At 37.8% G+C, this 18345-nt stretch overlaps 1 protein-coding gene across 2 annotated transcripts in view; it reads right to left on the reverse strand.

Moving 5' to 3' along the window:
• agap3 (ArfGAP with GTPase domain, ankyrin repeat and PH domain 3) overlaps positions 1 to 18345 on the reverse strand; it is a 346315-nt gene that overhangs the window by 76111 nt on the left and 251859 nt on the right. For both annotated transcript variants that reach the window (XM_057856980.1, XM_057856979.1), the window contains exon 12: positions 7008 to 7154. In XM_057856980.1, the coding sequence (XP_057712963.1) occupies positions 7008 to 7154 (147 nt within the window). The remainder of the gene's footprint in view (positions 1 to 7007; positions 7155 to 18345) is intronic.

The raw sequence follows: 18345 nt of genomic DNA on the forward strand, positions 1-18345 counted from the left end.
AGTAAACAATGCAGAGCAACATGGAAGCCTCCTTTCCGTTTGTGTTCTCTGTTTTCATGCTTTTTACTGCCCTCAAAATGGTCGAAATGTGGCAAAGGATCAACACTCTGCTTGTGCTGAGGCAACGTAGGCGACGTGAAATCTTCTTCTTCGACTAGCTTTGTTGTTAGCATCGACGTAACTACGGTTGTGGGGCGTGTTAAATGGGAGGCGACTGGCACGTTGTTATGACGCGTCACGTAAGCGCCTACGTCACCACGTAGATTACGGTGTTGATTGTTGACCCGGGGTTTTGCTTTCACACTGCATGACGATCAGAGTAGAGGTGATTTTAACGCGGGTCGCTTGGCGGGTTGATCGACACGGGTCGAGGCGGGTGGCTACACCTTTCCCACTGCCACCAAAAGCCGATTGTTAGTGGGTTGACATGGGTTTTTTGGCCAGTGGGAAAGGGGTATAAGAGTAGTTTTATCACGCCATACTACCTTTACTCGAGTAGATTTGTGAAGAAGAAACTCTTACTCACTCGCTACACTAGAGTCGCTACATTTTTCCTCTTTAATTTTACATACTAGATTCGACTTTTACCACACTGGCTCTACCAGTTTCACCAATGAGACGTCGCAACAGTAATCACATAACTCTATTATACTATTCAGACGTAACAACACAGTCAATTGGCTATAAATACACAATCTTGCAGTAAGAAGTCCTATGATCACGGCGGCATGTTCAAGCACAAGGCGTCTTTGAATCACCGTAAAAAATTAACTATTTCACATCATAGAATTCATTATTATTGACGTGACACTTCGTCATTCTTCGCATCACGCCTTATCAGAGGGGGCCGAGCCGCCGAGCTTCATCTAGGAATAGTCAGCCGAAGACGGCACACGCTCTTTCCAAGCCAGATTTAAGCTTGGATTTTTGGAAGAACTACGAAAGCTGTACAGCATACAAACAGGAAAGATTGTCTCAGGAGTGATTTGTTCAAGGATTCAAGGTAAATATTTTAATTTTTGTATCATGCATGCATTTTGAAGCTTTGTGAAAAAAATCAATGGGAGAATGGGAACCGCTACGGTCATTCTTCGACATATATAAGTTAAATAGATGCGTAACTGCCCAGTTTTTTGCTCTTTTAACAAAGAATCGAGACAGTTTAAGTCCATATCTAAAAAGAATACAGGGATTGAAGCATTTATTCATGAGAATTTTTGCCAGAAAAGCTCTATTCACGCCAGGCAGCAGCTAGCCTCATTCGCTAACAGAATAGCATTGTAATTCGACAATATACGTAAAATAAACGCTAATTGAACGGTTTCTTTGCATTTAACCAAGAATCGAGACTGTTTACGACCATATCTCTGAAGAATTCGGGGATTTAAGCATCTATTCACAAGAATTTTCGCTAGAAAAGCTCTGCTTACGCCAGGCGACCGCTAGCCTCATTCGCGAATAGTATATAGTGTATAATGATTATATAGGGCTATTCTATTCTATAATAAGTTGTGATTGTATATAGAATTTATTAATAATCTATTTACATATTATTTATAGTTGATTCTGCATGTTTTCCTCAAGTATTAAGTTTCTGATTTTAAATTGATTGATTTATTAGCTGTTGAAAACGTGCAGTAAATAAAAAAAAATTAAGTTGCTATTTTGGTCAAAAACATACAATATGTTAAATATTGCTATTGATCTTAATATAGGTAATTATCTCTGCATTTGGTGATCTTTGTTCATCTAGAGCAAAATCTGAGACTTTTGTAGCAATTTTAAGTTGTGTTATACTTAGATAGAAAATAATTAATTGGGATTTTATAAGGGAACGACTTTGAATTTTTTGATGCCGCTGTTCATGGAGACTCATATATGGCTAAGGTAGTTGGTAAGCCTGTTTTGGTTTTAGGTTGGTAGCAGCTTTGGTTTTGAAAATATTTGAATTTGCAGTTTTTGAAAATAGGCCCCCTATGAATCGGCCCCGTGTCATGTCAATAGGTTATGAAGGCTATGTTCACATACAGCGCTGCCATCAACATTAGTGGAAAGCGCTGATTTCGACTTTTCTTCCAGTTTTTACTTGGCAAGGCGTGTCCACGGAAAACCGAAGATATAATTGTTTTAATTTTGTGGTAGAAAATATGTTTTCTCTACTCGAGGGCACTCATAATCTTTGGACGGGTGATGATTAATTTCTGTAGATTTTTCTAGTTGGAATCCAATGTTTTTTTTTTTTAGTATTGTTTGACCTAATATGGTCATGAAATAGGTTGTAGTGCAGTATAATAATAACAGTTCATATGGAAAATGTTGTGCTGAGAAAATAAATATCAGACACTGTAAACAGTTACTCACAATCTTACATATTGAGTATTCTTTTCACCAAATACTAAAAGTTTTTTTTTTTTTATTGATTACTTCTACTTTTGCTTGAGTAGTATTATTTTGAAGTAGTGCTACTATTAAGTAAATTTTTTGGCTACTCTACCCACCTGTGTGCGTTACAGACGAAAGTATTTTGAGTAACTGTTGACTAAAACTAGATGAAATTTGCATGAGATTTCTAAAACTAAAACTAAATGAACACAAAGCCATTTTGAATTCACTAAAATATGACTAAGACTAATAAGGATTTTTTATCCATAAGAATAAGAAGAAGTCAAAAGTTTAATGGGCCGCCAAAAACAACACTTGGTATAGGTTGGCAAATCCTAAATTCATTCAATTTCCACGAGGATACACATTTCATGAGGACACACGAGATGTTGAGGCCCCATTTGGTGATTCCCAAAGTCCTCAGGCCATCCCCAGTATTACAAATGCATGACATTCATTGGGCATATGTTGTGATAAACAAGTCAAATTCACACAAAAAACACTTTTGTCTTTGAGTTTAAGTCACTGTGCGGAAGGTGTGCTGCAGTTGTGAGATAGGTGTGACGTCAGAGCAGAAGTGATCGTGAGGCGCCTGCAAATGATCTTTGAAATTTGTGCGTCACAACGATGAGGTCCTCGTGGCTGGCCTCCTGCGGCGCTTGCAAAGTGCGCTCTTTAAACTGCCGCGGCCCCTTGGGAGAGGATGGCAAGGGAGGGGAGGACTCTAGTGAAGTGGGGGTAGGGGTGGAGAGAGTCGCCAGCGCCGCCGCCACGCTAATGAGAACTACCAGAGTGCAAACATGCATGGAAATGACTGTTATTCTGTTGATGTGCATTTAAGTGCTTTTTTACTGCCAAGCACAAAGAGAGGGAAATAACTGGTGATGAATGGTCCCTCCGAAAAACATTCATTTTCCTCCTCGCAAGAGAAGAGAGCAGCAAGGGGGGGGCATTGATGGGAGGTGCTATGATGGAAGGCAAAGACACGCATCCTGAATTTATTATTTGACTTGAGTCGTTGGTACTGATGCAACGGCGAAGGTGGCAAAAAGTTAACCTTCGGTGTCGCTCGGCTCTGCACGCGCTCAAAAGGTCACGCAGATGATCGCGGGCCTGATCAGCTCATCAGCTAAACGAGCCTCGGAACACTCGTAACGCGGCTTAAGTGGCCTAAATTCTCATTAGTATAGCACTCGATGAATGAATGAAAACCATTACAGACTTTTTCTCCTCAAGTAACCTTATTTCATTTATGTGTGTTGCCATGTGAACAATATATTTAGTCATTACTACAACATACTAAACCCAGTTGAACATAATTTTTACAACACTTTTTCCTTTGCACTCGATTTAAACCTAACTTACAATGGGGCAAATAAGTATTTAGTCAACCACCAATTGTGCAAGTTCTCATACTTGAAAAGATTAGAGAGGCCTGTAATTGTCAACATGGGTGAACCTCAACCATGAGAGACAGAATGTGGAAAAAAAACAGAAAATCACATTGTTTGATTTTTAAAGAATTTATTTCCAAATTAGAGTTGAAAATAAGTATTTGGTCACCTATAAACAAGTAAGATTTCTGGCTGTCAAAGAGGTCTAACTTCTTCTAACGAGGCTCCACTCGTTACCTGTATTAATGGCACCTGTTTTAACTCATTATCAGTATAAAAGACACCTGTCAACAACCTCAGTCAGTCACACTCCAAACTCCACTATGGCCAAGACCGAAGAGCTGTCGAAGTACACCAGAGACAAAATTGTAGACCTGCACTAGGCTGGGAAGACTGAATCTGCAATAGGTAAAACGCTTGGTGTAAAGAAATCAACTGTGGGAGCAATTATTAGAAAATGGAAGACATACACGTACAAGACCACTGATAATCTCCTTCGATCTGGGGCTCCATGCAAGATCTCACCCCGTGTCGTCAAAATGATAACAAGAACGGTGAGCAAGAATCCTAGAACCACACGGGGGGACCTAGTGAATGACCTACAGAGAGCTGGGACCACAGTAACAAAGGCTACTATCAGTAACACAATGCACCGCCAGGGACTCAAATCCTGCTCTGCCAGACGTGTATTCCCTGCTGAAGAAAGTACACGTCCAGGCCCGTCTGCGGTTCGCTAGAGAGCATTTGGATGATCCAGAAGAGGACTGGGAGAATGTGTTAGGGTCAGATGAAACCAAAATAGAACTTTTTGGTAGAAACACAGGTTCTCGTGTTTGGAGGAGAAAGAATACTGAATTGCATCCAAAGAACACCATACCCACTGTGAAGCATGAGGTGGAAACATCATGCTTAGGGGCTGTTTTTCTGCAAAGGGACCAGGACGACTGATCTGTGTAAAGGAAAGAATGAATGGGGCCATATATCTAGAGATTTTGAGTGAAAATCTCCTTCCATCAGCAAGGGCATTGAAGATGAGACATGGCTCTTTCAGCATGACAATGATCCCAAACACACAGCCAGGGCAACAAAGGAGTGGCTTCGTAAGAAGCATTTCAAGGTCCTGGAGTGGCCTAGCCAGTCTCCAGATCTCAACCCCATAGAAAATTTGTGGAGGGAGTTGAAAGTCCGTGTTGCCCAACGACAGCACCAAAACATCACTGCTCTAGAGGAGATCTGCACGGAGGAATGGGCCAAAATACCATCAACAGTGTGTGAAAAGCTTGTGAAGAGTTACAGAAAACGTTTGGCCTCCGTTATTGCCAACAAAGGCTACAAAACAAAGTATTGAGATTAACTTTTGGTATTGACCAAATACTTATTTTCCACCATGATTTGCAAATAAATTCTTTAAAAATCAATGTGATTTTCAGGTTTTTTTTGTCCACATTCTGTCTCTTATGGTTGAGGTTTACCCATGTTGACAATTACAGGCCTCTCAAATATTTTCAAGTGGGGAAACTTGCACAATTAGTGGTTGACTAAATACTTATTTGCCCCACTGTAACTGTATTTGGTTTTAATTTGACATACTTGTTTGATGGTAACCTCAGTCCTAAATTAGCTCATGTTGAATGTTGTTTTCCTATTTAATATAAAGTCAAACCGAATCATTTTATTTTATTACAACCTAACCCAAACAAATGCCTTCCTGAATTATTTTAACCTTATTATACTTTATTTAAAAATAACATTAGACTGATGATAATCTTTTAAAAATAAATTCAACATGCACCCACTGATTTTCTTGATAACGTTGCAAGATAAAATGGCATGTTTTATCTAAACTAACCATACCGTGTACATTACTTGATGTCTACCTTCATAAAGGTATAACTTAACCTTTATTTTAACATATCTAATTCAACCTACCGGTAAATATTTTATATGATATGACTGGATGAACATTTGTAAATTTATCTTATTTCATTTAACTTTTGTGTCATTTTCTTTGGAGCTTTTTCTCATTGTCTCAAGTGTTGAGCTGAAGCCAACCCTGGCAGACTTTGAGTGAATGGTGGACACCCTAGTTTGGCTGCAAGCCCACACACAGGAAAACAAGAGTTTACCATCACAACATGGACAGTTTAGAGCCTCTACTTGACCTAATGCATGTTTTTGAAATGTGGAAGAAAGCTGGAGCACCCATAGAAAACCCACACTATCACAAGTCAACACAGGAAGACCCGCGCTGATATTCCAACCAAGAACACCAATTGTATAATGGTATGGTGCCGCTTATCTGATCAAATATTATCTCAAAGGGAACCTCGGACTTAAAGACTTTTAGGCTCTAATAAGCCACAATTGTTCTCTTTTACTAAAATATGTTATTAGAAACACATAAAATATTGCCATTGCTTTAAAAAAAATTATATAATATTTAGTACATGTTTTGACCTAAGGAGGGTGCCATGGTTTATGCACCCAATGGACGCTCGGGGTGATCACGTAGTTTGTCACTGTCACTAGACAAACACTACCCGTGTACTGCAATTCCTTCTATGCGGCGAGATGTCCAACACATGCGCACATCGGTTAAAAGCGGCGAGTACTTACTATTTGTGGTTTTATTGAGTCTTTTATGACCTTTTCTTACCTCAAAATACTTTTTGCGTGTGCTTCCCTCTCATACTTAGCTTTGAAGCAGCTTGTTGATCTGTTGACCACATTAGTCACGTAGTGTATTTAAACCATCCTTATTTGATATCACTATGTTTAAGTATTTTCTTCAGGCATCTTTAGTATATTCTGCCTGTATGCATCTAAACAAAACAAGCTGGAAGCGCACGGTAGTACTTTGGGTGTCAAATTCGCCTCTTGTAGAACGTTTCGCCGGTGTAGCACATTTTGGCAGAACACCATTTATTTCTTCCTACTCATGCTCATTAATGTTCGTCTCGGGTTGAAATTGAAAGGACTGAACACATGACATGTTTATGTCGCTAGAGTCATACTCTGGAACCCCGGCAGCGTAACCCAGTGACATCACCGCCCTGTGACGTCAACAACAATGGCGACCTACTAGTTATACTAATTTTACAAATTGGATAAAAACGAAAACATCAAGAGGGGTTCTAATATCAAATTATTTTAACTCATAATAACGTTTGTCTTTTAAGAACTCCTACTCTTTCTATCTGTGGTTCCCTTTAACATGTAAGCATTTCTTACGGGCAGCGCTGGTTGTGCTGGTGTTGATGGCATCATTCCACTGGTCGGCACTGGACACGGAGAAGGAGCGCTGGTGCATTCCGTCCTTGCTGCCGAACAAGGACGTGCCCGTCTGCAAGGAAGTGCTGCTGTTGGAGTGTGGAGCGCCTGCCCAGGACACAAAGACAAGAATATTTATCAGTTGGCAGACTTGTAACAGAGAGAAACCAGTCAAAAGTTCCATTTTTTTTTTTTTTTTTTTGTTGGAGGAGCACACACACACTTGCACGCACACACAAGGCTCCTCTAATTAGGCCTTAATTAACAAGATACACTCTGAAGGCTAATTATCTCGCCTCATCCCTCTGACTGCCACATCCATCTCTCTGCGCTGGCGTCAGCAGGCGCACTCCTCCTAACCTCCAATCAGGCAAACCGCGGACGCCTCGCATCGCTTTACTAATTCATGGGCTCAGCGGCACCATGTGGGGCTTCCTCCTGCTCGCGGGCACATCCAGAATATCATAAACTCACACTTCTTTGCCATTTATTAATAGTAATAAATATAATTAAAGCTGCAAGCAACGGTGAACAAGCCCTCATTCCCGCTCTTTCATGGCAGATCCTCAAAGTGTATAATTTAACTGGTATGAATTTACAACAGGATACGTGGCTATGCAAATATCACCGGCAACGGTAGTGAATAAGTAAATATATATAAATATATATATTATTTTTGTTACACGTATACGAAATGACTTTTATTCAATAATTAATCGCATTAGTTTGTGACTGGAGCGACAACATGAGCACATCTATAGTGTGCGTGTGGTTCGCTCAGTAAACTAAACGGCACAGGCGCTTGTTAGGATAATATGTCCTACTCATTATCCCGAGTAATAAGTGTATCAAATTCACATAATCATGTCTAATTAGTATCGGTAATTATCTTGTTGGGCCCAAGAATATTAATCTCAGGGTCCCAGAGGGGGAGGGAGTGCCATCGCAGTAAGAGTGGGAGCGAGAGTGAGAGCGAGGGAATCACGCTGAGGAGAGAAGAGGAAAATTAGTATGCGGAAATCAGTGCAGAATCAGAGCAGAAGAAGAGGAGGACAAGGAGGAAGAAGAGTGGCACTAGGAAGCACAAATGGGAAACTTTTCATGAATAGAAATGTAGTCCTGTATGAAGACTAAGTTATAGTAATAATAAGGCATATGCGTAACAAGGGATAATAATGAAGATGTGAGACAACAATAATGTTCCTAGGTGAATTTGAGCTAAGGTTGGTGCATAAATGTCCAAAAGGTGAAATGGCAGGTGAACGATCATGTTTCAATACTACTGACTGCGAGAGACGTCCAATACATTTTAACTAAAGGGGCAGGCAGTGATTATTCACTTAATTTGTTAAAGTCCCACTATTGAATGGCAGTATATGATATTTAACAATTTTCACACAACAAAATTAATATTTATGCTAGTACAAATATGAGACAAAGGTTGTCTTGGTTGATCCAACAAATAATATATCGCCATGGCAACTATATACAGTGAGGAGCAAAAATATTTGCAACCCTTGTGATTTTGCAAGTTCACCCACTTAGAAAATAGGTAGAGGTCTGAAATTTCATCCAAAGATGCATTTCCACTCATAGAGACACAATCTAAAAAAAAATCCAGAAATCACATTATGATTATATGATTTTTAAAATCATTTATTTGTACTTTACTGAGTTTCAGAAGTATTTGTACACTAAGAATCAGCAATAATTATTACACTAAAGGAGTTGTCAGTCTACCTTAAAAAAAGTTCACCTTTAACCAATGAGTAACCACCCACCCACCACCCGTTTGAGCTCATTATTGTCAACTGTGTACCCCACAGTCAGTCATAATCCAACTGCTACCATGGGCAAGACCAGAGAGCTTTCGAAAGACACCAGAGAAAAAAATTGTTGAGCTCCACAAAGCTGGAAAACGCTATGGGGCAATTGGAAAGCAGCTTGGTGAGAATAAATCAAGTTGCAGCAATTGTTAGAAAATGGAAAAGGCTAAACTAATCTACCTCGGACTGGGGCTCCATGTAAAATCTCTTCTCGTGGGCCATCACTCATGATGAGAAAAGTGAAGGCTCAGCCTAGAACTACACGGCAGGAGCTGTTCAATGACCTGAAGAGAGCTGGATGCTTTTGAGAGAACACTACAGTACAATGCTTTAAAATCATGGATTGCTCAGAAGGTTCCCCTGTTGAAGCCAGTACATGTGAAGGCCCGTCTGAAGTTTGCCAGGGACCATCTGAATAATACAGATGGGTCAAAGGAAAAAGTCATGTGGTCAGATGAGACCAAAGTAGAACTCTTTGGTGCAAACTTTACTCGCCGTGTGTGGAGGAAAAAGAAGGATGAGTACAATCCCAAGAACACCATCCCCACTGTGAAGTATGGGGGTGGAAACCTCATGCTTTGGGGCTGCTTTTCAGCAAAGGGGACAGGATGACTAAAATGTACAGTATAAAGCAGAGGATGAATGGTGAAACGTATCATCAGATTTTGAGCCACAACCTCCTTCCCTCAGTCAGAGACTTGTAAATGAGTCCTGGCTGGCTTGACAATGATCCGAAGCACACAGCCAAGCTGACCAAGGAGTGGCTGCGTAAAAAGCATATCAAGGTTCTGGAGTGGCCTAGCCAGTCCCCAGACATCAATCCATCTTTGGATGGAGCTGAAACTTTGCGTTTCTCAACGACAGCCCCGAACAGTATATATGTATGGATATAGTAAATATCTATCTATCTATCTGTCTATCTATCTACAGTATATACATATATATACTGTATATACATACATACATAGATTTATACATAATATACTGTTTCACTTACTACACTAAGCTACTGCACTCCATGAATAATGTTTCACTAACTAAAAAGACTATCCATAATGGAAAAGCTGTATAAGCTGTTTAATAAAGGTAAAATTATGACATATTGCTGCTTTGAAAAAAGTTTGACTGATGAAAAACAGATAACGACAAAAGAGCGTCATTCGCTATTAAAATTCAACAATCACATCTAATTATCAAATTGGATGCTAATGATAAATGAATTATACATGGCTGTACCCATTAGTCCCCACAGACCACTCCTGCATAAAGGGGGCGATAATGTAATTACAGTGGAGAAATAATAATCAGCTTGTGGCATTCAAAAGAGCAAACAGTTCGAGCTAGGAGCGCGCCTTCAAACGTCATGCAGCAATGTGGACGCAAATGAACAACTTTTAATCAACGGTCAGAAAGTCGGTGAAGGCATCAGCGGGGTAGAATAGATTCAGTTACAGGTGCTTCTCACTAAATTGTAATATTCTGAAAAACTATTTCCACGTAACAAGCGAAATCCAATATATACTGTACACTCTTAAAGTCTTTATATAATTGTATTTATTTATTTATTTATTAGTTTATTTTATTAACCCTTAGATGCATAAGTGGGTCAAAAATGACCCGGTGAGGTTGTTTTCTTGAGATATCTTTGGAATGAAAAATTGTTATCAATTCATATTCTGGGTATTGCTCAAAAAACATGTTTTTGATATAATGCCATTCAAATTTTTGATGAACTTTTTATACATTTGAAGAAATTGTCATTTTTGTATTACCACCCTAAGCTTCCACCAGTGGGTCAAAAATGACCCACATGCATTTTCTATGGAATCCAATGGGAATCTTTCATTCTTATCAACTTTGGCAGTCAGGAATAAATTTACCCTGGACCACACAGACTAGGTATGTAAAAAGTGACATCCCTTAAGAAGATTATTTTACACAGCAAGAGCTGATACGTGTACTGTAAGTATTATGTCCATATAGTCTTTTGTGTGTGTGTCTTTCATGAATCTTTATTACTATTTATCAACAAATTAACCTACTTCATAATGAGCAAGCTAACTAAGGCTAGGTTCATAACGCTGGTCCTAATGCACAATTTCGATTTTTTGTCATATCTGTTTTTTTGGCGCAACCATTCAGACTGCCTTTGTCCACTGAGCCTGTTCAAGTATCACACATGCGCTCTAATTCGCAGTCTGTCTTGTCATTCTTGTCATAGACGCGGGTAATGCCAATGCTCAACTCACGGCTTTAGCTCAACTCATGCCGCTGGATAAAAAACACATGAATACCTGACTGCTGCTGACAGCCGCTACAAACTACGTCAACATCGTTTTACTGTAGATAATAGATATCATATGTATATAGAAATAGATGCAAGATGACAGACTCGACGGCGTTAGCAACATTGAAGTATGGAAAACTAAACGGCCGCCATCTTAAAGCAGGAGACTTCCCTAGTAGGCTGTTGTGAACCTTCCAAGCGAACCTAATTAACTTTTTATCTAAAATACTCCTAAATCGGCAAACTCTTGACTTGAATCTATCTTCAAAACAGTTTTAAAACTTTCACATGTCGAAAGTAGACAGAAGGGAAATTATGGAATAAGGGGAGCAATTTTAACAACTTTAACAGTTGATTCGCAAAATTAAATGAATTGAATGTAGTTTAAAGCTGCTGATACAGGATTGGGACGTGAGTATTTTATTTACTGTTTTAAAATGTTAACTTGATACTTAAATAGTCGTTTATTTAAACCTGAGAGGCTTTTTATACAATTATTGTAACTAATGCACGAAACATTAAAAGCATCTAATAGCTTGGGGGTGGGGGGTTGTGGGATTTTCCACTGAGGTTGCTTGTGTGTTTTGCTTTTTTAAGACAGTTTACAATATTATTTGCTCGTTTTACTGACTGACTATGCCATTTCTGTTTGTTATTTATAATGTTTTGTGTTTGTCATTGAATAAACAGGTCAGTTTCTTGTTACCAACCATTGTGTGTTATTCAAACTCACCTAATTCAGCTGGCTAGTTGTTATCAAGAGTACTAAAACTCTTTTCAACATGAGTCTGACAACTAAGGAGGCTAAATAACTTTAAACTTTAACACATGCTCAGATAGGATGGTATCGGGCAGTATCGGTATCGGATCGGAAGTGCAAAACAATGTCGGTGTCGGATCGGAAGTGTAAAAACCTGGATCAGGACATCCCTACTCGAAAGTTAAGATATATTGCTTTCTTTGCCTTCTGTTCTGTTATCGTCTTTATTACAGGTATTAACGGTTGGGATAGGTATATGGAATGATTCAAATGTGTTCGGCTGTTACTTTATTCCAGTTTTACCCCAACTATAAAATTCAATGTGGCATGTCAGTAGTGCTCGAAACGGATTAGGGCATTTACATGTAAAAAGCGTGTCTATTCACAAATTTTCGGTTTACGAGATTACTTCCAGAACCAATTGATATCGTAAGTAGCGGTACCACTGTATTAACATGACTCTTCTGCCCTTTGGCGCTATGTGTAATTGATTAGAATGTTGATTTTTTTTTTGTGATGCAAGCTTTTATTTTGGTGCAGGAACCATAAAGCAGGTAGTATTTTCTTACACGTGTAAGAGCACATATACACACGAAGAAGAACGTATTTTCCTACACAAAGAAAAGCGCACGTGCACACACAAAGAAGAGCACATTTGCTTCCATGAAGTCGCGCAGGAGAGAGCGAGAGAAAGTGGGGGACGATCACAGCTTAGCTCACTGTCTATCTAAGACTTAGCTCCAACGTCTTAGCGAGGAAGGTACAATGACGCATAAATCATCTTTTTGCATAGTTATTTTGAGATTTAGGGGGTATTTAGGGGTACTTAAAGGGTTGATTCAGATTTATGTGGAAATTCAGGTTACGTCGCCAGCGTAGGAACGGAACTCATTCGTAACCTGGGAACTACCTGTATAAAATATTCAAGATTCTGTGCGCAAGTGCACGCATAGAAGAATATTTCAGTTAAGACGCAAGCATTTGCAAAGATTTCCTGGTTCCAAAATGCTAATATTCCTTATTGATACTTACGTCTGGAGGCAACGCAAAGGAAATTGAAAAAAAAAAAAAAAAAAAAGTTGCTCGAGAACCAGGCAAGGAGACCAACCTTTGCCGGTTATCAAGCTGAGCAAAATGGAAATTGAAGGCCGTGGGAGGAAAAAAGTGGCAAGGACAGTAACTGGTCAAGGTGAAATTATTGTACTTGCTTGCTCGGCTCCTCTGCGCTAACAGTATTAGTAGGCTTGAGGGAAAAACTAAGAGGGCAGGCACTTGCATAAGAAGGCCGTTTGCTGAGCGATTTAACTTGCAAACGCAATTGTAAAAACTATACACATAACACTCTTCAACCAGAGCACACTTGCATTTCATCTTGTTCATGAAACTGTCAAAGATTTTAATATTATTTTAGAAACAGGAAGGATGAACAGCATAAAAATATTTGTGGAGACTTCACAAGCTTTATATTGGTGGATGTGCAACATACAGCTCTTGATTAGTTTCTAAATCCTAAAACGCAGCTTCAAAGAAAAACGGCTAACTTTTGGTTGATGTTCAAGCATGGACTTTTTAGGCAGAACTGGAAAAATGTATCACTGATATTGGAAAATTATTATTAAAGGTGTAACAGTTAATCGATTAATCGATAAATAATCGATGAGCAAATTATTCTAATTTGATAACCAATTAATCGTTTAGGACTGTCACCTTAAACCCGTCTAAATTCTTGAAATTATAACATATATATACAACTTCTCAGTTGTAAATATTATCAGATTTCATTATATTTTTGTTAAGTCAAAGAAGGACATGAACAAAAATCAGATTTTACTTTGAAAAACAATTTCTATCAATTTTCGGACGCATTACAATCTAAACTAGCTTCTTAATAAGGCCGCAACAACAAATCGACTAAAATCGATCAATAAATTAGTTGCCAACGAATATAATAATCAATTTTGCCAGAAGCTATGAGCAGTCCCGTTTGGGTCCTTGTTTATGTGTAACATGAGGGTGCGCACACTCCAGTGATTAAAGCAAGACAGAGAGTTCCCTGCTACACTCAGGTTGGGCTGCCGAATCAATAATATTACGAAGCATCAAGTGTTATATTGTCTTGTGTGTTATTTGATCCAGTGTGCTTCCGTCAGAGGTGAGTAAATGAAGCCAGTTGTATTGTTTGTATTCTTTGTTGATGAGGCGTTACTACTTAGCATGGAGTGCTAAGATAATTAGCAATAATGCTAATCAGTGTTTTAAGTGTCCGTTTGTATTGTGTTTTGGAGAGGCATATTAGCAATTGAGTTATTATTACAAAAAAGTAAAGTTATCTCATTTCTTTTTATAAAGAAACCACAAACATAAACCTATTCATAAAACAGTTTAAAGTCTCTTGTTAATACAAACTCCCATTCAAACTGTAAATTGTCATACAAGAGTGTGCTTTGAAATTGGATTTGGATGGTATTTATGAACAATTGTTTGATAAAGAAAACATTCGTTACAGTCTGTCTCCTCTTTATTCAATTGTGTTTAGTTTGTTTAAGGAAAATAAAGGGGTCATTGACACAATTTATATCAGCGCTTTGCCCACAAGAAAGAAAAATGTCAATCAGCAGCACTTTTCTATTTTAATAAACAGGACTTTTGCCTGATTTGTGTAGTGAAAAATTCTTTTTATGATTTATTCTCGACCTTTATTAAATACGTAATTAAAATAAAGTTTGATGAACTTAAAACAGTACAGTTGTTACTTGTTGTTGTTGTACACTAGTTAAGTCAGGAAGCTGCAATAAAATATTATTTTTGAAGGAAACAGTCAAACATTTTGTCTTCATTGTTCCTTACAACATGCCTAAAACAACTTCAACGTAAATTGTGAAGGTAATTGAAAAAAGTGATATTCATCCGATTAATCGTTTAATTTAATTGTCCGATGACTTGTTTATAAAAAAATAATTGTTCGTTGCAGCCTTAATTATTATCACTACTACGCTCAGATCAAGATATTGGTACTATCAAGCTATATCATTCAGCCCTTGTCGTAAAGCAATCACAGTCTACATAACCAACCATTTATACTCAGATTCAGCATGATAATAGTTTTGTATGAAAATTAACTAAGAATAATATTGACTGCTTAATGCTATTACCATAGTACCTTTTTTTTTGTCAGAAAAGCAAAAATTAGGCCTACAGAATTTGTACTTTTCAATACTTTTGGTAATTTAAAACACACACAATTAGTGTTTTTTTTTCATTAATTATTATTATTTTTAATTAATGGTCAATCAGACCACACAAAAAAACCAAAACAAAACAAAACAAAAAATTAATAATTCAGGAGTTTCATCCCCCAAAATCCAATGAACAGAGCGTTGTATCTCTTTATTAACTTAATTACCAACCATTTCAATGCACATATGCAAAATGAATCAATGAACCAAAAACATGTTAGTAGGAAAATAGCTCTACATAAAGGGGAAAAAAACTATACAAATTCCCTTCCCTCTCTTGGTGAGGGAGGTGGGGTGGTAAGTAGAAGCGATGGATTAAGCGGGAAGCGTCTCGTCTCTCTTTAGACCAAGCCCGTCAGCAAGCTGATGAGCCGTGACGAGGCCCGACCCCTCGGTGGAGTTGTTGCCATTATGTACAAGTATTGGCATAATGACGCCTTCATGCTAATGCAGGGCCGGGCAGCACATCATCTGCCTGCATGTAATACAAGGCGATGATCATCATCATTATTCCGACCAACACGTTGACGTCCCGCTATGTCCTACCATTCTGACCTCTTCATATTACAAAGTAATCTACTGTCACATGTATCTACAAAGAATAGCTACACCACAATTATCATTTTTATTGTGGTGTTTGTTTCATCAGGTTTACATGGAAACAATTTCACCTGTTACCATGAATGCCGAGTTAAATAAGTAATGTAATAAATAGGGGTGTAACGATACATTGATCTTGATCGATATATTAATTTGTTAAGCATGAGCTAATCAAAATAGCTCAAAATGCAAAACATCGATCGACATTTCATGTTTTGCATTTAAGAATGAACATTTTCAGCAGCAAAACTGTATTAAAAAAAACCCCAATCATATTCATATCATATTATAGAGCCCTTGAATCAATCGAAAAAAATTAAGGGCAGACTTTGTAATACTAGTAATTATGATATTGTTGTCCAAAGCGCAATATTGGATCTATGGTAATGAAACATCCCAAGAACTATTCTATATACTGTATTTTTTTTTTTTTTTAAAGAAAATTATGTACAATCATTTGTCAACTAAAGGAAACAAACATGTCCATGAGGATTTTGAATCTACATACAGGAGATGCAATTTCATACAAAACCCGTTATCGTTAAAATGCAATTACATTTAGGTTGGTTTGGAAGAAATACGATTTCATACAATAACGAAGAAAGTGAAGATTTTTTTTTTTGATTAATGTAGACAATTATACATAAATTATATAAAATGACAAGTACTGTATTTCCAAACAGGTGAAGGCGGCCATCTCTCCCCATGGCCCACATGGCGTCCTTTGGACTGTTGATGTTTGACTCCCTGATGTGCAAGAAGCACAAGAGCACCTGCTGGAGTTTCTGGCGGTCCCTCTTCAACTGTTCTGATGCGAACTTCTCCAAGGATGTGACTTCACAAGCGAGGAAGAACAAGGCCTTGGAGTGGCCGACCGGCAGGACAGGAAATGGAGCAGAGTCGAGGCGGGCAGAAAGGAGACGTCAAGGAACAGGGACTTGTACAAGTCGAGGAAGCTGACCAGAAAACCAAGGCATAGGAAGAGGCTATGTGATTGTTGAAAGACCACATCAATTATTTGCACTGCCTGAATTATAGGACTATCTCATAAGCATTTTATATTTGTATTTATTTAGATTTCATACTTGCGCGTCAATTTTGAGATTTTAACTTATCCTGCACTGTAAAGGGATGCTCCACAATTTCATTGTATAACTGTATAATGACAATAAAGGGCTATTCTATTCTATAATAAGTTGTGATTGTATATAGAATTGATTAATAATGTATTTATATATGATTTATAATTGATTCTGCATGTTTTCCTCAAGTATTACGTTTCTGATGTTAAATTGAGTGATTTACTAGCTGTTGAAAACTTGCAGTAAAAAAAAAAAAAAAAAATTGCCATTTTGGTCAAAAACCTATATGATATGTTAAATATTGTTGTCGATCCTGAAAATATAGGTGAATATATCTGCATTTGGTGATTTTTGTGCATCTAGTGCAGGGGTCGCCAAAGTACGGCCCGCGGGCCGGATACGGCCGGCCTTCACATTTGTTCCCCTGAACAATTTTTTTTTTTTTTTTTTTTTGTTATTTATTTCCTGGCTTTTTCGGTGAAGAACCCAGAGAGGGTTATTTGGTTATTATCTAGTTAATTAATAGTGTTATATTATATTATATTATATTATATTATATTATATTATATTATATTATATTATATTATATTATATTATATTATATTATATTATATTATATTATATTATATTATATTATATTATTTACTTTTGTTCCATGAAGAATCCAGAAAGGGTTATTTGATTGTGGCTTTCTAAAAAAACTATACATTTTTACATTTAGGCACTCCTGCAATTGTCACTTTTTCTGTTACAAACTGATCCCGGCCCCTCATCAGAGAAGGAAAAAGTTATGTGGCCCTCACAGGAAAAAGTTTGGGGACCCCTAATCTAGTGTAAAATCTGAGAATTTTATAGCCAATTTAAGTTTTGCTATACTTATATAAAAAATAATGAATAGGGATTTTATAAGGGAACGACTTAGAATTTTTTGATGCCGCTGCTCATGGAGACTCATATATGGCTAAGGTAGGTGCATGTTTTGGTTTTATGCCGGTAGCGCTTTGGTTTTGAAAACAATTTTAAGTTTTTTGAAAATAGGCCCCCTACGGATCGGCCCCGTTTCCCGTGTTGTCAGGGTTAGGGTGGACTAGGCATTTCACGAAATCCAAACTTTTTTTCCTCACCATGTAACACTCGAATTAATTACAATATTTTGTATCTATAATTTCAAAAAGTTTTGGCCCTAGTTTTGCCCTACAAGTTTTGGGGTGTAAGGAGAGTTTAGGTAGCAAGTCTAGCAATGACCTTGGAAAGACGCCTGTCAAGTTAAAAACCAAAACCCATTAAGTCACGTATAACATCGAAGCAATTTCTAGTAGGGATTTGATTTTAATGTCGGACCTCATAGAAATCGCTTTACAGCCGTAGGTCACCCTTTTCTTCCTACTACTTGCAGTATTACTCGTCCAGAGCATGTGTGTCGGCTTATGTGAGTACCCAAGGTGTTTTTAAAATGAAAAAAAATGTGAAACCTGACGACACGGCAACAAAAAAGATACACATGATTT

The sequence above is a fragment of the Corythoichthys intestinalis genome, chromosome 14, assembly GCF_030265065.1.
Source record: "Corythoichthys intestinalis isolate RoL2023-P3 chromosome 14, ASM3026506v1, whole genome shotgun sequence".
NCBI classification, from domain to species: Eukaryota; Metazoa; Chordata; class Actinopteri; order Syngnathiformes; family Syngnathidae; genus Corythoichthys; species Corythoichthys intestinalis.